This window comes from Kluyveromyces marxianus, chromosome 5, assembly GCF_001417885.1.
Source record: "Kluyveromyces marxianus DMKU3-1042 DNA, complete genome, chromosome 5".
Taxonomy (NCBI): Eukaryota; Fungi; Ascomycota; class Saccharomycetes; order Saccharomycetales; family Saccharomycetaceae; genus Kluyveromyces; species Kluyveromyces marxianus.
The window spans coordinates 829767-849613 of NC_036029.1; the positions used below are offsets into that span (position 1 = coordinate 829767).

At 37.6% G+C, this 19847-nt stretch overlaps 11 protein-coding genes across 11 annotated transcripts; 6 read left to right on the forward strand and 5 right to left on the reverse strand.

Annotated features, from left to right (window-relative positions):
• Positions 1–416: 416 nt before the first annotated feature.
• Positions 417–1490, forward strand: SUA7 (transcription factor TFIIB; the record flags this gene model as incomplete). Its single annotated transcript, XM_022820373.1, has 1 exon — positions 417–1490. The coding sequence occupies one exon, from the start codon at positions 417–419 to the stop codon at positions 1488–1490; it is 1074 nt and encodes a 357-aa protein (XP_022676843.1).
• A 557-nt stretch (positions 1491–2047) lies between these two features.
• On the reverse strand, positions 2048–4024 carry YND1 (apyrase; the record flags this gene model as incomplete). The annotated part of the gene is made up of 1 exon (XM_022820375.1): positions 2048–4024. One exon carries the CDS (start codon positions 4022–4024, stop codon positions 2048–2050), a length of 1977 nt encoding a protein of 658 aa, XP_022676844.1.
• Positions 4025–4302: 278 nt separating this feature from the next.
• FMP52 (Fmp52p) lies at positions 4303–4980 on the reverse strand (the record flags this gene model as incomplete). The annotated part of the gene is made up of 1 exon (XM_022820376.1): positions 4303–4980. One exon carries the CDS (start codon positions 4978–4980, stop codon positions 4303–4305), a length of 678 nt encoding a protein of 225 aa, XP_022676845.1.
• A 262-nt stretch (positions 4981–5242) lies between these two features.
• On the reverse strand, positions 5243–5920 carry KLMA_50383 (dynactin subunit 5; the record flags this gene model as incomplete). Its single annotated transcript, XM_022820377.1, has 1 exon — positions 5243–5920. The coding sequence occupies one exon, from the start codon at positions 5918–5920 to the stop codon at positions 5243–5245; it is 678 nt and encodes a 225-aa protein (XP_022676846.1).
• A 113-nt stretch (positions 5921–6033) lies between these two features.
• PMI40 (mannose-6-phosphate isomerase PMI40) lies at positions 6034–7697 on the forward strand (the record flags this gene model as incomplete). The annotated part of the gene is made up of 2 exons (XM_022820378.1): positions 6034–6046; positions 6412–7697. The coding sequence occupies 2 exons, from the start codon at positions 6034–6036 to the stop codon at positions 7695–7697; spliced, it is 1299 nt and encodes a 432-aa protein (XP_022676847.1).
• A 190-nt stretch (positions 7698–7887) lies between these two features.
• Positions 7888–8619, reverse strand: NOP16 (Nop16p; the record flags this gene model as incomplete). The annotated part of the gene is made up of 1 exon (XM_022820379.1): positions 7888–8619. The coding sequence occupies one exon, from the start codon at positions 8617–8619 to the stop codon at positions 7888–7890; it is 732 nt and encodes a 243-aa protein (XP_022676848.1).
• A 769-nt stretch (positions 8620–9388) lies between these two features.
• Positions 9389–10447, forward strand: SGN1 (Sgn1p; the record flags this gene model as incomplete). Its single annotated transcript, XM_022820380.1, has 1 exon — positions 9389–10447. The coding sequence occupies one exon, from the start codon at positions 9389–9391 to the stop codon at positions 10445–10447; it is 1059 nt and encodes a 352-aa protein (XP_022676849.1).
• A 1892-nt stretch (positions 10448–12339) lies between these two features.
• On the forward strand, positions 12340–13065 carry IRC22 (Irc22p; the record flags this gene model as incomplete). The annotated part of the gene is made up of 1 exon (XM_022820381.1): positions 12340–13065. One exon carries the CDS (start codon positions 12340–12342, stop codon positions 13063–13065), a length of 726 nt encoding a protein of 241 aa, XP_022676850.1.
• Positions 13066–13161: 96 nt separating this feature from the next.
• Positions 13162–14706, reverse strand: KLMA_50388 (uncharacterized protein; the record flags this gene model as incomplete). Its single annotated transcript, XM_022820382.1, has 1 exon — positions 13162–14706. The coding sequence occupies one exon, from the start codon at positions 14704–14706 to the stop codon at positions 13162–13164; it is 1545 nt and encodes a 514-aa protein (XP_022676851.1).
• A 362-nt stretch (positions 14707–15068) lies between these two features.
• On the forward strand, positions 15069–17855 carry INP51 (phosphoinositide 5-phosphatase INP51; the record flags this gene model as incomplete). Its single annotated transcript, XM_022820383.1, has 1 exon — positions 15069–17855. The coding sequence occupies one exon, from the start codon at positions 15069–15071 to the stop codon at positions 17853–17855; it is 2787 nt and encodes a 928-aa protein (XP_022676852.1).
• Positions 17856–18466: 611 nt separating this feature from the next.
• WBP1 (dolichyl-diphosphooligosaccharide-protein glycotransferase) lies at positions 18467–19771 on the forward strand (the record flags this gene model as incomplete). The annotated part of the gene is made up of 1 exon (XM_022820384.1): positions 18467–19771. One exon carries the CDS (start codon positions 18467–18469, stop codon positions 19769–19771), a length of 1305 nt encoding a protein of 434 aa, XP_022676853.1.
• Positions 19772–19847: the final 76 nt, after the last annotated feature.

The following is a 19847-nucleotide window of genomic DNA, read 5'->3' on the forward strand; positions in this document are numbered from 1 at the left end:
CCCCCTATGAAACTGAAAAATGACCAAAAATCGACTCAGAAAAGACCGTACGAAAATCGCCTTTTTTCTCAAGTTTTCTCGTTTTTCTTCGAACAAAACCATTAGCATTATTTATTTTTTTTCCACACAACATGATTAGAAATATTATAAAACAAAAAAGCTTTATTCAAATTATAATATTATATAGTATTCACCATCAAACTTACACATTAGTTTTGAATTAAATAGATATTTGTAGTTGGTTTTCAAAACTCTAGAGAATCACAGAACTACTCTGTAGGGTTAAGGATCTCTCATAATTTGTTTGCATTCGGTCTTGATCAGTGCAAGGCCTCTGGAGGAAGGACTTTTGGAAGAGTTTTTAAAGAGCGATTTTTTTTATTGATTAGCAATAGGCAGGTAAACTCTCGGAAATCATGTCATTACCACAAGCAGCTTCGGCTAATGTTGCGGCAACATCGAGAAGGAGGGGTCCCAATTTGAATATTGTTATTTCTTGTCCGGAATGTAAGGTATATCCACCAAAGGTTGTGGAGAGATTTGCAGAGGGAGATATAGTGTGTGCTTTATGTGGGCTTGTCTTGTCAGATAGGATAGTTGACACGCGATCAGAATGGCGTACGTTTAGTAATGATGATCAGAATGGGGATGATCCAAGTCGTGTGGGTGAAGCATCGAATCCGTTGCTTGATGGGAGCCATTTGTCGACACGTATTGGGCAAGTTCAAGGTAGTGATGCAAGGGTTACGAGGGATTTGAACCGGGCACAGTCGAAGTCTATTGTAGATAAGAAGGACAACGAGTTGCAGGCAGCGTACGCGAAGATTACTATGATGTGCGATGCGGCTGAACTGCCCAAGATTGTGAAGGATTGTGCGAAGGAAGCGTATAAGCTTTGTTTCGAGGAAAGGGTGTTGAAGGGGAAATCACAGGAGAGTATCATGGCGTCCGTGATTCTTGTTGGCTGTCGTAGAGCCGAAGTCGGGAGATCGTTTAAGGAAATTCTATCGTTGACTAATGTGCGGAAAAAGGAGATTGGTAAGACTTTTACGATCATTAAGAATATTCTAAGAGACAAGAACGACAAGGGCTTTGCTAATATCGATACCTCTAATATCACAACGGGTCAAACCAGTGCAGAAACGTTCATACCAAGATTCTGTTCACATTTGGGTCTCTCGGTGCAGGTGGCGAATGCTGCGGAATACATTGCTAAGCACTCGAAGGACGTGAACGTTTTAGCTGGTCGGTCTCCTATTACCATTGCAGCTGCTGCAATTTACATGGCCACATTGTTATTCAACTTGAATATCTCTCCTACCAAGGTTTCCCAGACTCTACAGGTTACAGAAGGTACTGTCAAAGGTGGTTACAAGGCCCTATATGAACACAAGGAAAAGGTGGTGGATCCACAACTTATAGAAAGCGGTATCGTCAAGTGGGAAAACTTGCCAAAGGTCAGCAATGATAAGAGCGAAAAGGCCAACTGAAGGGATGTTTCTACTTTTTTTTTTTCCATTTAAATGGGTAAGAATAAACATAATTATACTAATACTAATACTAATATAATACCAATAATACCAACTCTAATAATATTAATATTATTATTAACCTTCGCTTGTTTCCACGACAATAGCATTTTTTACTCGCCTAGATGAAAAGAGAGGAAACAGGTTGTGCGTTTCATAGTAAAGGTGGCATTTTAATACTGATTGATTTCTGCATATTCTTGTCAATTGATATCCCAAAGTTGTCGCTTTTATTGTTTTCTGTTTGAGCGATTAATCTTACCTTTGTGACAGTTCATCAAAGACGCTGTTAACATTATTGCCTTTTTATGCGGTCCTTGGGTCTATTTAAATTCTGTTATCCATTTTGACCCTCTTTATATCTCTGCTATATACTTACTATTGTTATTAGTTAAAAGTTATAGGTAACATGACATAAGAATTTTCTCTTCTACTTTGGACTACTTGATCCCTATTTGATGTTAATTTGGGGTATATTTAGTATTGGAGGGTCCTTATAAATAAAGTTCATTGGTCGATCAGCTTCTATTTGGATTCTTGTAGGATGAGAAATCCGTCATAGAAAATACTGGTCTCACACCTGATACCAAATCAGGATTAGAATTTTGGAAATGTGAGGATTTTCTGTCTGATAAAGGGTATGCTTCTCTTTCACCCATTGATCCTCCCAGATTCATCATACTCCTGCTACGAAAATTTGATGTGTTCTCCATTTCCTGACGTCCAAATCTTCCTCGTTCCATGGTTCCTTCTTCTAATTTTGATAATGTCTCCTCATCTCGGGAAAGTTTGCTGTAATTCTTGAACTTGTATAGATGCGAATGTAATACATTGAAGCCCTCCCGTATTCTGTGTAATGGAACATGTTTCATTAAACGGAACTTGTTGATACAAATATAGATTGGAACAAAAATGAAAAGGACAAGCATTATATTAAACATCCAAGTTTTGAGTGAAAACCAAATTGAAGGCGAGCCAGTACCAGTAACATTGTTTTGGAGTTTCTCAATGGCCCCAGGAATGAACTTCTTCCCTAGTTTTTTGACTTCCATGGGACTTGGCATTATACCAACTGTTGTCCCTTTATCACCAACTGTTACAAGACCAGATGCGTACATCAGAATTCTTCCCAACGTCCACGATAAATCTTTACCATTTATTTTGTCCGCACTTTTAAACGGTACATGTCTATCATCTGCGCTGTCTGTATCTTTGATATCAACGTCCATACGTGGAAGATCAAATCCTTCATGCAATACATTTAAAATCCAGTTTGCCTTGAAACAACTATCCATTAAAAATGAATCAGGTATATTATTGTATAAACCATCGTCATTATTCTTTTTGAGTGTGTCCCAATCGGATTCACAAAATTCTTTGACTTTAGACGAAAATTCATGGAAGTTGTATTCCCCATTCATCTTGAAAATGTCATTCGCCGTATACCAATATTCCGATATTCCAACAAACTTGTCCTTCTCGAAGTTAATGTTCGGTGCGTGGACACCGTTGAAAAGGCATGGCTCTTCCGCACAAGGTAAATTATTTAATAGCAACGGATACATAGATTTCAAGCAGTGGGAAAAATCTCCAACACCATTGATTTCGAAATCCTTATCCTTAAATTCAAATTTGGTCTTGGCTCCCCTAGGTAAGCAAGGGTCATTGATTTGTCTTGTTTCATAATCGTCATCGTCTTCTTCGTTTGCATTTTCGGGTAAGGAGTTAATTAACTGAGCCAAATATCTTGATCTAGCACGATTGGCACCAAACCCAAGCCAAGTGCTCACAAAAACGTCCCATTCCTGTATATCACCGTTGATATTTTTCAAATAGATCGTATGTATATCCTCTTTGTGTTTTGAAATCTCCTCCGGATCACTCGGCATAAACGCCAACTGCGTGGAAGCACCACCCATATCCATGAACCCAGAAGATGAATGTTGAAGCTGATTCTCCGGAACATAATTATTGAAGTTTCCCAGCAGGTAGTTAAGACTTAACCAACCATACAATCCTTCTGTTTCTCCATCGATGATCTGGATTTGAGAATGGCAGTCTTCTAATAGAAACTTTGTTTCGCTTCTAATCGATTTACAAAGTCCATCCAAAATCAATTCCTGTTTCCTTTTGGATAATAACCTCATACCAGCAGTCGCCTGGATGAAAATGGGTGTCTCAGAGATCTTGTCTGCTGGGATGATATCTTTGGCAAAATCCAATAGCTCTTTGATATGTTTCGAATATGCTTGTGAAGGTTTATCTTTGAAACTAGAAAGACCAGGGGATATCTTATGGGTCCAATTCTTTTGCTGGTGAATCTGAGGCACAGACTTGAGAAGCATTACGCCATTGGTATCCTCATGGTCCTGATTCTTTTCTTCTGTGTGCAACGTGTATTGAGGCGAATCCCATTGATAAATGTGCAATCGTGATCCAGATGATCCTGCATCAATCACAATCCCATACTGCGTCTCAGAACCAGTAACTATCATCACAAAGTGCCCAACCTATAGCCTTGCTTAGTCTCTTGTCCAGCTTCTTTTCTGTTTCTAATACTTTCTTGTTCTATTGCACATGTGATGTCTTAAAGCTATCACATTTCGAATTATTATCACAAACCGTAATATATTATTATAAGTGGTAATAATAATAATAATAATAATCATGATCTTCTACAAAATGGTAAAAGAGAGTACAAATAAAAGAATAAAAAGGCATAGATAGCAACATGTATGTGTATATGTACATATATATAGGTACATTTATGTACTTACTTCTTCTCCTGAGATAGCTCTAGCAATTCCTTGGCCCCGATAATCTGCACTTTTTCCTTCTTGGAAGTATCGGTAGCCAACTGAACACCAACCTTGCCCACCTCGTCACCGTAGATTGGGTACGAAAGCAAGCTTTGAAGTTTACCTCTGTAAACCCATCCACCTAGCTTCTCAGCAACATTAGCACCAAACCCACGGAAATTCCTGTAACGTTGTCCTAGTAAAACACCAGGTCTCAAGATAACCGTCTTGTCAAAATCAAGGGCCAAGATGTCTCTTTCAATCTCGCCCTTCATCCTGAAATATGGAAGTCTGCTGTCTACACTGGCCCCAGAAGAAGACACAATCACACAAACTTTGTACCCCTTAGCTTTGGCTGCCTTGGCCAACTCGATGTTCATGTCATGGTCAATCTTGTACTGTTTGTCCAATCCACCTGCTGCTGCCCTTGTAGTGGCAAGACCCGTCATGAAAATTTCAGCATCTTCAGGAATCAACTCGCTCCACTTGTCTGACTCCCCATTCACAACTGAAGACACCTTGCTGGATTTCAAGTCCTCTGGAAGTTCACTTCTTGTAATTGCATAAACTTTGCTTATTGCTGGAGATTGTGCAGCATGTCTCAAAAATGCGCTCCCACAGAGCCCAGTAGCACCAAATACCAAAGCGTTCATCTCTATTTCTTGTTGTATAACTAAAGTTTAACTGTTACTGTTACAGTGACAGATAATAACGATATTCAGACCCTAACTTCTCCTTCTAGTTGTAGTGTGATGATTAATTTCTAAAGGTAACAATGGAGAAGGTAGGGTTTTTCATGTCATCGCATGGCTATACAGTGAAAGTGAGTGAAAAAAAAGGTACAGGCCGAAGGCAGAAAAAAAAAAAAAAAAAACATAAGAAAAAGGGCAAGTCCGAGACCCCAATCCACCTCTTTCACAGCGCCATGTCCGTGTCTTCTCGCATCGTAGGTAGCTGTGGATCGCCTAGCAAGTCTACAGGCGCACCCAAGTACCGTTTCTTGCACCATTGTTCTATCATTGGTCCAAACGTCGGCGATATCGGCTCTATAATAATAGAATTGGGCATCGATGGGTGTCTCGAAACCCTCGAGTACGAAGGAATCTTGAATCGTTCCGGTATAATCAGCCCCGAATCAATCAGCACAACACTCCCAATCTCGCTACACCGGTTCAGTTGGGTCCCAGCCCCAACAATGACGCTCGATCCTATCGTGCGACAGTACACTTTGCAACCTTGGCCAATCCACACATGCGATCTGACGCTCATATCGCAATGGATGGGCATTTTTCCCTGACTACTCTGGGTAGCCTGTGTACTCTGTGTACTCTGGGAACTCTGAGAACCTGGTGTCCTCTTCTTGTAGCCAACTACTGGGGGTTTCACTCGCACATTCTTCTCCAGCACGCAGTACCGGCCGAGACTCACGGCCGCTTTCGTACGGCGCTCATCGCCGTCTACCATGTACACATTGGCCTCCACCTGGCAACCGGCCGAAATCACACTGTGTCCCTCCAAGACAATCCGGTCTAACCCTACGATATTGGCTTGCTTAGAGATGCGGATACCCTGTCCGGTTTCCAGCCATTCCATGTGGTTTGTCTACTTAATTTAGCAGCAGCTAATCTTAGTGATGACAATATTAAAAAAAAATATTAGTTCAAGAGGACAAGGTGTTGATATTGCACACTGGTACTAACTTAGCTATGGCTGGATCCGGTATGTTGATGTTGATGTCAATTGCTCCGTTTCCCGGGACCGTGTGGGTACTGCTTTTGAAGTGGTAAAGATGCTGCGCTGGCTGGATTTCCAAAAGCTTAGGAAACTTTTTGGCAAGAAAGTGGAATTAAAGTAGGAAAAAAAAAAAAAAGAATTAAAGTTCAACACATGACAACAACTTGATACAACGAAATTAAACTTTTCGAACGCGTTATATAACGTGTTAGGTTGGTCAAATTTAGGACTTGAGTTGATGGATAATTTTATTGTCATTCAATAGTCAATCTTTAGTATTTGAATTGAAACTTGACGTGTTTCATAAGAGGATAATTCGCGATAAAGATCAAATAACGTAATAATGTCAGGCAGTAAACTATTCAGATTGGATGCTGGTTTCCAGCAATATGATTGGGGTAAGATTGGATCCTCTTCTGCAGTTGCTCAATTTGCAGCTCATTCTGATCCATCTGTAAAGATTGAGGAAGATAAGCCATATGCTGAGCTATGGATGGGTACACATCACAAGGTTCCATCTTACAACCACGAAACGAAGGAATCTTTGCGTGATATCATCGAATCGAACCCAGTTGAGATGCTTGGTCAAGGGATCATCGATAGATACGGATCGAAGAATGAATTGCCTTTCTTGTTCAAAGTTCTATCTATTCACAAGGTTTTGTCTATTCAAGCGCATCCAGATAAGGCTTTGGCCAAGGTTTTGCACTTCAACGACCCAGCCAACTACCCAGATGACAACCACAAGCCTGAGATGGCGTTGGCTGTCACAGATTTCGAAGGTTTCTGTGGGTTCAAGCCTCTAGAAGAAATTGCAGACGAATTACAGCGTATTCCTGAGTTGAGAAACATTGTTGGTGATGAGGTTGCAGAAAAGTTCATTAAGGGCATCAAGCCAGAAGCCGTAAAGGACTCTGCTGATGATGAATCCAACAAGAAGTTACTCCAGGAAGTTTTCAGTAAGGTCATGAATGCCAGCAACGAAACTGTTGTTGAGAATGCTCGTGCTTTGATCAAGAGAGCTCATGAGTCGCCAGCTGACTTCAACAAGCCAACTTTGCCAAAGCTTTTGATCGACTTGAACGAACAGTTCCCAGACGATGTCGGTTTGTTCTGTGGTGGTTTGCTATTGAACCACTGTACTTTGAAGGCCGGTGAAGCCATCTTCTTGAGAGCCAAGGACCCTCACGCTTACATTTCCGGTGACATTATAGAATGTATGGCTGCGTCGGATAACGTTGTTAGAGCAGGTTTCACTCCAAAGTTCAAGGACGTGAAGAACTTGGTTGAGATGTTGACTTACACCTATGACTCTGTTGAAAAGCAAAAGATGACCCCAGAAGTCTTTGACAGATCTTCTGGTGACGGGAAATCTATCTTGTTCAACCCTCCAATCGATGAATTTGCTGTTTTGTACACCACTTTTGAAAACGGTGCTGGTGTGAGACACTTTGAAGGTTTCCATGGTCCTTCTATTGTCATTACCACTAAAGGTAACGGTTACATCCAGTTAGGTGATTTGAAGCTCAAGGCTGAACCAGGTTTCATCTTTTTCATTGCCCCAGAAACTTCTGTCGATTTCATCGCTGAAGACCCTGAATTCACCACATACAGAGCTTTTGTTGAACCAAACTGAATGAATAGACACTATTACAAAAAGATTGTACAGATAAATATACTTGTATGTGTACTTCTTTTTTTTTTAAGTAACTTATATTTAACATATCCTGTAGGATATTGAACAGCAGTGTAATAATAATGTAGTGTTATAATATACATATATGTATTATTGCTAACCTAGGGTGTTGTTTTTTTAACTTCGTTTTCTATTCGATGTTGTGCAACTTCTTCCATTTGAGCAGCTTCCTCCTTATCTGGTTTTCCGTCTGTTGGTACACATTCAACTTCGTGTCAAAGAACATCTTTCTATAGTTATCTCCATGTTTCTTGTAAAGTTGTTCTAGCCATTGGTCTTCTCTATCACTGAAAGAACGTTCCTTCTTGGCAACCGGTCTTGAAGCGAAAGCCTCTAGTTTCTTCACTACTTCAGTCTTGTTTTCATTCTGTTCTACCTGGCGTCTTAATTCTTCAACATCCATGTCTATATCAATAGTTTTCTTCTTACCGTAGTAAATCTTAACGATATTGCCTTCTTCATCACGAACAATTCTGGCCTCACCTTCTGGAATCTTAGTTTCGTCGTACTCACCATCGCTGTTCAACTCATCGGGATTCTTCTCGTCATCCTGTCCCTTGGATTCTGAATCAGATTCCGATTCTGAACCAGATTCATCCTCTGAGTCTGAGAAGGCTGAATGTTGGTACACTTCCTTCTTCACAACTTTAGTAAGATCTGCTTCTTCTCCACCGGCAAACTTCCCCATCTTCACCTTCAACCCTAATCTCTTGTAATTTTGCGCGAGGGTCAAAGAGTAATCCCAGTTCTCAGCAATAATTGGATTTCCCTTGATATTCACCTTCTTTTGCTTGTCTTTATTCCTTCTCGACACTTTCCTCACAGAGGATTTAGCCATCTTTCTTCTTCTAACAGATGCCATATTGTCTGTATTATTCTGTTAACACGTACTTGCTAGCCTGTACAATAGTCAAATAGTCGGAATACAGTACTTGTGGATACCTTGTAACAACTTTGATAAGCTACAGTTGGTTATCCATGGTTAAGAGCTCATCTCATCGCATCTCATCTCATCTCAACTCTCATTGCATTCTTTTTTTTTTTTTCAAACAGCCTCTCTGTATGTTCCATAGGGAAATTTTCTTTTTGATATTATAAAAAGCAATGGTGTGTGTTTCGTTCGCCCTTTTGAAAATTAATTTATTTTTAAAAATGGGACATTTGAAATGTCTTGTTTTTTTGAATTTATTATATTTTTTGATTATTTTTCTTGATTTTTTTTATTCTTGTATTTTATTTATTTTAGATTTATTTTTATTTTACTACTTCAAATTTTTTCAACACTCAACCTTTAATCAAATCAGAAGTCATGAAAATCAAAGGAAAAAAAAAAATGCGGGAATGCCAGGCGTAAAAGAGAGTGTGGTCTTTTTTTTTTTAAAGGTTGAAACTTGAGCAAAAAGTTTTGCAATTAATTACACACTTGATTTTTTTTTCTTGTTCTAAAGTTGAACTTGACACCTTTGACCGTCTATTGCACCATTTCCGAGATTTATTGTACTCAATAATTGCAACCAACATAGTCGGGACTCTTTTTGGTGAAATTTGCGTGGTTTGAGCGGAAACTTTCAGGTATAAACTCGTTATTAAAATTTAAAGAGGACTTATAAGCAAAGAGATCAAGGTTCCGGATGACTATGACTGAAGAGGAAATTCAAGGAGTATCACATAGCAATTTGGATCAGGAAAATCCTGAGATTGTTACCGTTGATAAGTCTATGAAAAACTTGAGTTTGGATGGAAAAGCTGGTGAAGATGATCATAATGGTCATGATGATGAAGGCTCTGTGAAAACCGAATCTGAGCAAACAGCCAGCGAAAAGGATGTTGTGGATGAGGATAAGGAAAGTCCAGAACAAGAAGACCTAGTCAATGGTAAATCTTCTAGTAAAAAGGATCAGCACCAAACAAGAGCAGAGAGGTTAGAAAAGCAAATCGAACTAGATTCCCGTTCTATTTTTGTTGGTAATATCACTACGGAAGCCACTGCTGAATCCTTGGAAGAACACTTCAAAGACTGCGGTGAAATCGTGCGGGTTACTATTCTCTATAACAAATTGACTGGGGCTCCTAAAGGATATGCTTATATTGAATTCGAGAATGTGGATTCTGTTGCAAAGGCTTTGGAAAAGAAGGATTCTCAGCTACATGGCGAAACTATCAATGTAGCTAAGAAAAGAACTAATGTTCCTGGCTATAACAATAAAAACAACTATCCAAGAAAGGAATGGATTTATCCCAGCTGGCAAGGAAATGTTGTTCGCCAGTGGTATTATCCATACTCTGCACCAGCTTACCAAAACTATAAGCCAAATGGCATGCCTATGCCACCACCTCCCCCTCAAAACGCATTTTACTCTCAATACCCCTACGTTTCCCGCCCAGCTCACAATGGCGGTCAGAAGATGCCAGGTTATTCCAGAGGATACTACAGAGGTAATTACAGAGGTAATTACAACGGGAGAAGAGGTAACAGTAATTATAGAGGACCAAGGAATCAAAATAATGGCCACTATTCTAGACCAGACTCTCACCGCAATGAGAATGGTGACGCTACCCCTGCTACTGCTACTGCCACTACTCCTTCTCCTTCTACTACCTCTCCGGTTTCTGAAACTTCAGAAGGAAACACACAAGTTGAGACAGTGGAAACTACCTCTGATGTACCAGCTTCAAAGGTTGAGGAATGATTTATACGAAATATATTCAATTCAATTACGTGAAAATAATATCCATTAATGAAAAAAAAATGGAATAATGGCTCGTACAAGTTCCTTTTCCTTTTGTCTAATTATTACGACTTCAACTTTCATGACGCTTCTCAATGGTTAATCAGTACAGCTCAATTATCTGTAAATAGTGTTGTTTCCTTTCGGCTTTTATCCACTCATTGTGTTCTACAACTTTGTTTTGTTTGTTTCATCCTTTTTCTATGTTAACATTGAGAAAGCTTCAAGAGTTGTTTGTATTTATTCGAAATATGCACACCTGATGGATTTCACCAACATGAATGTTTCATTCCAAAAAGGTAGGTTCAATGGTGCATATGTGTACGTCATGTAACTCTTTTTGTAGTTTCTACCCGCAGAAGTTAAGCATTTAACAATCTATTCACCGCAATGTTTGAAAATATGTGACGACAGTTATCTTAGGTAGTTGAGACAATTAATGCACTAAATTTTTACTAAGGGAAATATAACTTCATACACTACAGATTATGTACCCAATTGGTGTTTTCACATATTATATATGTAACACTATAACTACAACCATATACTTTTAAATATTCTTTTAATTGATCTCCTTTCATTTCTGATAAAAGTAAGGCTTCTCTATTTACCTTTTAACCTACATATTCATAGTTGGAAGTTATCCTTCTAAGTACGTATACAATATTAATTCAACGTAAAAACAAAACTTACTGTAAATATGTGTAAAAAAAATCTATTAAATTCATGGCAGTTTCAAGAAAAGAAAACTATTATGGTCTGGTCACGTGTATACAAATTATTAATTTTAAAACTATATAATTTATTATTTTTTTATTTTGAAGTTTAGAGTAATTTTAGTAGTATTTTATATTTTAAATAAATATGCTTTAAATTTTTACTTAATATTTTATTATTTTTAAATACAACGTTTTTATTTAAAACAAAATTATAAGTTAAAAAGTTGTTCCGAAAGTAAAATATATTTTATGGGTTTTACAAAAATAAATTATTTTTAATGTATTTTTTTAATTATATTTTTGTATGTAATTATATCCACAGGTATTATGTTGAATTTAGCTGTTTTAGTTTACCTGTGTGGTACTATGATTTTTTTAGAACTCTCCTCTTAGAAATAGGTGGTGTTGCGGTTGACTTTTAACGATATATCATTTTCAATTTATTTATTTTAAAGTGACATAGAGAGATTCCTTTTAATTTTTTAATTTTTATTTTCAATAATTTTAAAAATGGGGGACTTTTAAATTGGAACAAAATGAAAAATATCTGTTATACGTGCAACTGAATTTTACTGACCTTAAAGGACTATCTCGAACTTGGTTCGGAAATCCTTGAAATGATTGATATTTTGGTGGATTTTCTCTGATTTTCAAACAAGTAGTATTTTATTTAATATTTATTATATTTTTTACATTTTTTTATATTTTTTTATTGTTTGGAAGGTAAAGCAACAATTACTTTCAAAATATATAAATCAAACTGAAATACTTAATAAGAGACAAATAACATTCAAGAATCAAATACTGGGTTATTAATCAAAAGATCTCTCTACATGCGCCCAAATTCACTATTTAAATTTACTATACCACTGACAGAATATATGAACCCAGATTAAGTAGCCAGAGGCTCTTCCACTATATTGAGTATATAGCCTTACATATTTTCTGCGCATAATTTACTGATGTAAAATAAACAAAAATAGTTAGTTTGTAGTTATGAAAAAAGGCTTTTGGAAAATGCGAAATACGTGTTATTTAAGGTTAATCAACAAAACGCATATCCATAGTGGATAGTTGGATAAAACTTCAATTGATCCAGAAGCATCAAATAGCAACAAGAGATCGGTATCAACAATGAAGTTCTCAAAGATTCTTTTATTTTCCTCGAGTTTGACGGCTGCTTTTGCTCAAATTCAGCAACACATCGATGTTAGTGATATTAAGATAGATACCACCCAAAATGATGATTCAGTAGAAGAGAAGGCTGACTCTATGATCGAACCAGATGTTCAAGAGGAACCTAAAATTGCAAAGTTCTTAATTGAATATGATGTTGTTGAAGCAGAAAAGAAAAACTCTAAAGGTATCGTCGAGGCACACAAGGGCGAAGAGATTACCTTCTTCTACAATTTTACCAATCAAGAAGACAGTGATGTAAATGTCTTTGGTATTGGTGGCTCTATAATAGAACCTTCAAGTGGTCAAGTAATTGCGCAAATTCCATTAGCCGAGTTTAGTCCATTGTACGTTGCGGTCAATGAAAGCACTAATTTCAAGCAATTGTTACCAGTTAACCTACATGAAGGGATCTTCTACGTCATACCCCATGTTTATGTTAACAAGGAGGGTGAAGAAATGACTGTCGCTGCCGCAGGTTCAGCTATTCAAGTGGTCCCTCCTCCAATGTCAATTTTTAACCCACAATTCTTGTCCATTCAGGTATTCTTCTTGGCTATTATTGCATCTGTCTCCTACTATGTGTTTGGATTCAGTTTGAATTCTAGTAAGGAAAAGCCTGCCAAAAAGCAAGCTAAGGCAAATCCAATCGAGGAATGGCTTCCTGAGACACACAAAAAATAAGTCTATATAAAGACTCCATTTTATATAAATCTGTGCTTAGCGTATTTACAGATAATATAATTCACATAAACATTGACTACGAGAGCTATTATTTTTTTAAACATCGAATCCAAGCCCCTGTAGAAGGCTATCAAATATCTCGATATCTCTCTTGTATTCTAAGAGTCCTGATTTTTTCAAGAAGTCTATGTCTTCTTCGCTGTCGAGCAACTCCAATATATCAGGTTGCAAATCATGCTTTTGGAGCAAGTAAAATCGAATATCATCAACAAGCTCAATAGTATCCGTATCTTGCCGACTTTTTATCCTCTGAGAACTTTCGATAATAGCACTTTTTAAAAGGTCGTCATCAATATAACGCTCCATGTCATATGCAATAACTTTGGCCGCATGATGTTCCAATCGCTCTATAGAGCAGCTCCAGGCTGCATGAAGAACATCAAATACTGAATATTTCTTAAGGAATTCCTCACTTTGGGTTATAGTGACAGCGGCCATAGTTTTTAATCTGTCCGTCAATAGATAATCGCTGACACTTAGTACATCGAGAGTAATTTCCCAAGGTATGTCAGTCGAGTCATAATACAAATACGAAAGGACGACTTCTGCTACTTCGCATGAGACGGGACCAGGTAATGCTACAATGGGTAATTCGGCTTCTGCTTCCAGGAAAAGCGAAGAAAACATTGTTTTGAAAAGGGTTGACCTAATTAAAATAGCTTTATGACACAGATATGCAAACTCTCGCCCATCTGCTGTAGGAACTATAAGTATGGTGTCCCCAAACGATTTATTGTCTGATTGGCCTAATAGTAGCCTTATTTTATGATCCGTAAGACCTCCCACTTCGACACGATTCGAAAATATTTTCTCGTGGACAAATGCTTCTAATTGAGTGCGGGAATCTGTGTTAAATTTATATTGGAACTCTGTCATAAGAGTTGCCTTTTCCGAAGGATCAGAAACATGATCGACCATATCAAGGTATTTCAAAAAATCGGAAAGACAGAGTTTTTTACCCAATTGGCGAACAGCTTTCAAATGTTTTGGTTTTAACTCATGTAAAATAGGAACTAAATAAATGAATTTGAGTATTAATTTGAAAGCTTCTACATTTGATCCTTCTGGCATGACTTTCCTTGTTAAATGGGCCCAAGGGCCTTCGAATTTCTTTTTAAAATAAGCAGACCTTGCAACTAGCATGAACTTATGAGCATGAATATACTCCTCTCCATCAAAAATAAAGACAAAGTCAAAGCTTGCAATTGACAAAGACTCCTCATTCAATAATGAAGATAAATGCGATGCAAATGGCTGTTTTACATCCACTGCTTTTGAAATGTCAAATTTCAATAAGATATTACGGATAGAATCCGTCAAAGCTCCATATATGCAACGAGCTCCCTCATACCTATCTCTATCACAAACAGCACCCCTACGTAATAGCAAGTTCACAACATCTTCATGACCACATAAACTAGCCAAGAACAATGGCGAGTTATCAAATTCATCCACTCCATTGACATTTGCTCCACTAGAAATCAAGATATCTGCATTCTCAACATCACCAATTCGACAAGCATAACATAACTCTAAGAAATTTTTATCTAATTCTACCGATTTATTTTCTCCACTCGACATCAATCATTACCAATTTTCAGATTAATAGATATACCAATTAAAGTTCCCGTAACAGTTACTTTACAACTACACAATTCTCAATTTGTTTTTGCTTTCAAATTCACTTAAAACCTCCATGTAGATTTTACAGATAAAATATCCTTTAAACATTTTTATGTAAAAAGAGAGGGTCTGTCTGTATTTTAAAAATAACGTAAACTATAATAAGACTCTAAAGACAGAGAGCGCCAAATTGAGAGAATACAAGCTGTGTAACAAATATATTGGCAGTGTTAGCCTTTATAGAGACTGCTAAGAAAGATAATCTGCACTTAGTGTTGTTTTGTGAAAAATAGTTAATGAATTGAGGTAGGCTTCTGGGTATGAAGTTGTATTTGCGTAAAAGCCCCAGGGCTATAGCTGTAGTTTCCAATGGTTATGTGCTCAATTTTGAACAGAGAAAGCATGAATCGTCTTCGAAAGTGACTGTTCAAGCGGTCGGAGAGAACTTTTTTGACCTTGGAGGCTTTACTGCGTTGAGCAACAATCTTTCATTTGATGGGTTATTTGGATTGATTTCAGTTAAGGGACAAGTTTTTATTGGTGTTATTGTCAGCAGCAAGAAAGTTGCTGTGCCACGGTGGAGATTAGATCAGGACGATAGGATTGTTGAGGAAGAAACAGTGTACCAGGTGTTGAATATCAACTTCTATTGCATTGACAATGACAGATACGATTCGATGTTTGATGATTTGTCGGATGTGAATTATGAGCGTCAGTTAACAGAACATCCATGTGGTCATTTCAAGAAACTAATTAGCGATGGTTCCTTTTACTATTCAAAGAACTTCGATATGTCCAATTGTTTACAAGAGAGAGGATTAGTGCATAGGGTTGAGTATACAATAGATAATCAAGATCAACAGTATATTTGGAATTTTAATCAGATCTCAGAACTAGTACAGCTAAGGTCTCGAATTGCAGCACAGGAACGCGTGTATTTTGACTCAGGGTATTTCCTTGTATTTCTAATCAGAGGCTTTTGTCAGAGTATGATAGATGAAAAATCGGCATCAGTAACATTAATATCGAGAATATCCACGGAAGGTATGGAAAATCTCCAAGAATTTAAAGGTATTGATCACAACGGTAAAGTGTCGAATTTTGTAGAGACAGAAACAATAGTACAAACAAAACGATACGTTTTTTCTTATGTTATGACTGGAGGTGATATACCTTTAAATTGGGAACTAGTCGAAGGCCAATTACTTCATACAAAAAAACCGAAACTATTGACTGGTGCACACACCGTACAGCCATCTTTCGATTTACACTTTGACGAATTGATGTCTAAATATGGTGTTGTAAGTATTGTAAATGTATCCAAATCCAAAAATGATGCATATGATACACTAGTGGATACTTATAAAGAATGTGCAGTGTCAAAGGGCATAGATATTTGTTTGATAGAAGACTCTGCTAGCTCCTTGAATAAGATTCCTCATAGAATAATCTTCTTGTTGAAGGATAAAATATACGAATTTGGATCTTTTGCATATGATGTGGAAAAGAAAATATATGTGGGAAAACAAACAGGTGTGTTCAGAATCAGTGCGGTTAACCTCTTCAAGAATCTAAACGTAGTAGCGAAGGCTATTAGCCACGATGTTCTGGAACTTACCGCTAATGAATTAGAAGAGAAAGATATCTCTTCAACATTTTGGAAATTGCATGAATCATTGTGGAAAAACAATGAATTTTGGTTAAAAAGGCTAAATACCAAACATTCTAAGAACCCATCCAAATATAGGAAAATTTACCGGAGTCTCTTTTCTCCAGGGTCTATTGTTAACTTGTATGATCCTCTTCACATTTACGTTAGCAGATTCCTCAAACAAAGAAAGCATGACTTTACGTTTGAGAAAGAGATATCAATATTTGCAGGGACTTTCAATGTCAATGGGAAACTCACAAAAGAAAAAGTCGAAAGCTGGCTGAAGCCAATCGAAGAATCCCCAGATATATATGTGATTGGTTTAGAGGAGATTGTTGAATTATCGCCTGGTCACATGTTATCTACGGACCCTTACACCAAAGCGTTTTGGGAGAAGAAGCTCTTAACAGAGATCAACTCCTACAACGATCGCAAATATCATGCAGTATGGAGTAGCCAGTTGGGAGGACTAGCGCTATTGATTTTTACCGATGATGAGAACAAAGCACGAATCAAACACATCGAGGGAGATATGAAAAAAACTGGATTTGGTGGAATATCTTCAAATAAAGGTGCGATTGCGGTTCACTTGTCATTATCTAACACAAAGTTCTGCTTTGTGGTATCACATCTCTCAGCTGGATTAGAGAATGTTGAACAAAGACATAATGACTATAAATCAATCGCTAAACATATCAGATTTTCAAGGGGCACGAGGATCAAAGATCACGATGGCATTATATGGATGGGTGATTTCAATTATCGTATTCTTCTTTCTAACGATGATGTAAGGAGAGCGATAGTAGAGAGGAACTATCATATGCTTTTTGAAAAAGATCAATTAAACCAGCAGATGATATCTGGTGAGTCTTTCCCCTTCTTTGATGAAATGGAGATTACATTCCCTCCAACTTACAAATTTAATCCTGGAACATCCGAATACGATACAAGCGAGAAGATGAGAATTCCGGCATGGACTGATAGAATTCTCAGTAGAGGTGAAGTGCTAAGACAAGAACTTTACGGGAGTGCTGAAGATATTCTATTTTCTGATCACAGACCTGTTTATGCATTATTTACAGCTACACTGACAGTTGTAGACGAAACAAAAAGGGCCGCATTGGTTTCAGGAATAAAGGATACGATTAACGAGGTTTTAAAAGATTTAACAGAAGAAGAAAAATTGGCTTATTTAGAGGAAAATGACATTCTAGCATCCAATGAAGAGAGCAAAGCTGCGAATGCTACAAAGCCGACAGAAGCTAAAAGGAATAAAAAATTGCCTCCACCTAGTTCGGATCAACATAAATGGTGGGTAGGAAATGGGAAACAAGCAAAAGTAACTCTACCCGTCGATCCTGAGGAGTACATGCTTAACCCAGGTAGAAACTGTAACCCTTTCGAACCTTCAGAACTTCCACTGTATGTGAAAAGAGAAAGACGGCTGAGTGGTTAATCACTTTAAGTAGAAAATCTTTGATAGCTTCATTGCTACTGAACAACAACTTAAAAGCCAGATTCTTTATTCCGCAGACTACCTTTATATTATATAGTTGAACCTGACGTAGCGTATAAAAAAAAGGTAATCATTTCTCATCAAGACCATCCGTATTATTTTTGGTGTTGGATTCCAAATCAGCCAAATCCTTCATTAACGTTTCGATTCTGGATTCCATCTGGTTTAATATCCTTTCCATTTCGTCAGCAGTTTTTTCCCCCTGTTGTATCTTCTTCAAAGTATCAGCCAAAGTTGCTGGTGTGAATTCTGTTAGACCCGGTTCTTCTGATGTCATAACGCTTTGGCAATATGGATTAGAGTACAGGAATGGCTCAATCTTTTTATACTTTTCCCTTTGTTTGTTATGTGGGATGGTACTCACAATGACATAACTATTTATATATAAATATATATTTCACATATATATTATAATAAAATAATAAGAGTGTTAAAATAAGAAAGTAGTTAGGAAATTAGCTTAACCTTGGGAGACAAAGTGAAATTAAAGAACGTGCAGAGCTGTTAAACGGTCAATTGTGCGTTAAGAAGTTTGAATTAGTTTACTTAATATGTTTGGAGTGAATAGAGCGTTTATTACGCTCTTTTTCATGCTTTTTGCAGTAGTTAACGCGCTTTCTGTGCATGGGCTAAAGACACTTGTTGTTTACGACAAGAGGGTGACCGATTTGGACCAATACACCAACTTTTTCACATCCTTAAAGGAGCGTACTTACGAGATAGTTTCAGCGTCTGTGAATGAAGATGCTGAGTTATTGTCCCTTTACTCGGGCGAAGAAAGATTGTATGACAATGTAATCATATTCCCATTGAAGACTAGACAGATTTCAAAGGAAATTTCTGCATCCAAGTTGGTTCAATTCTTCTCAGAGGGTGGTGATATTCTTGCTGTTACTTCCCCTGAAGGACTAGCGGACCCTGTTAGAGTATTTTTGAACGAATTGGGCATATATCCAAGTCCTAAGAACTTTGTTACCAAGAACTTCAATGTGGATGGCCCAACCGAGGTTCTCGAAATCTCTACCTCTGGAGTATTGAACAAATGGGTTTACGACACGACAAATACAACCCCATCTGATCTAATTTACGAAGGTTCAGCAGCTTTACTGGATAATAGCGAATACATTGTAGAGATTTTGAGAGCTCCAAGAGAATCCGTTACCAAGGACGTCAACAACAAAGAAGAAGACTGGACAGTGGGAACTCAGGGCCATCTAATAGCTGGATTCCAGAATTTGGCTAATGCACGTGCCACTTGGATTGGAAGTTCAACCTTTTTGGATGATCAACACTTCTCTGCTAACGGCGAGTTCATCCAAGAACTAACAAAATGGACATTTGAAGAAAAGTCTGTCATCAAGAGCGTTGGGTTTTCACATAAACACTCAAATGGTGCTTCTTATGACCAAGTTGCGTATAAGATCAAAGATGAAATTGTCTATGAAATTGGGTTGAGCGCCTGGAATGGAGAAAAATGGATTCCATTTGTAACAGACGATGTTCAACTCGAGCTAAGATTGGTCGATCCATACTACCGTCTAACGCTAAAACCTAATAGAAATGATGAGGTCACACAATACTACAGTTCTGGAGATTTCAAGCTACCAGATCACCACGGTATGTTTACCTTCCTAGTTGATTACAAGAGAAGTGGTTTGAGTTTTGTTACTGAATCAGACACAAGAGCCATTCGCCATCTTGCCAATGACGAATACCCAAGAAGTTATGAAATCACAAATGCCTGGGTCTATCTCACCGCGATAGCATCTGTCATTGTTTCATTTGTATTGTTCATTATTTTCTTCATTTCTTCATCTGCATCTCTGCCAGTCGATTCGGTAAAGAAGCAACAATAGACTGAGAGAATAACTTCAAGCTGGAATTATTATTGGTATATACATACTTATATACGTACACTATTATAGAGAGATA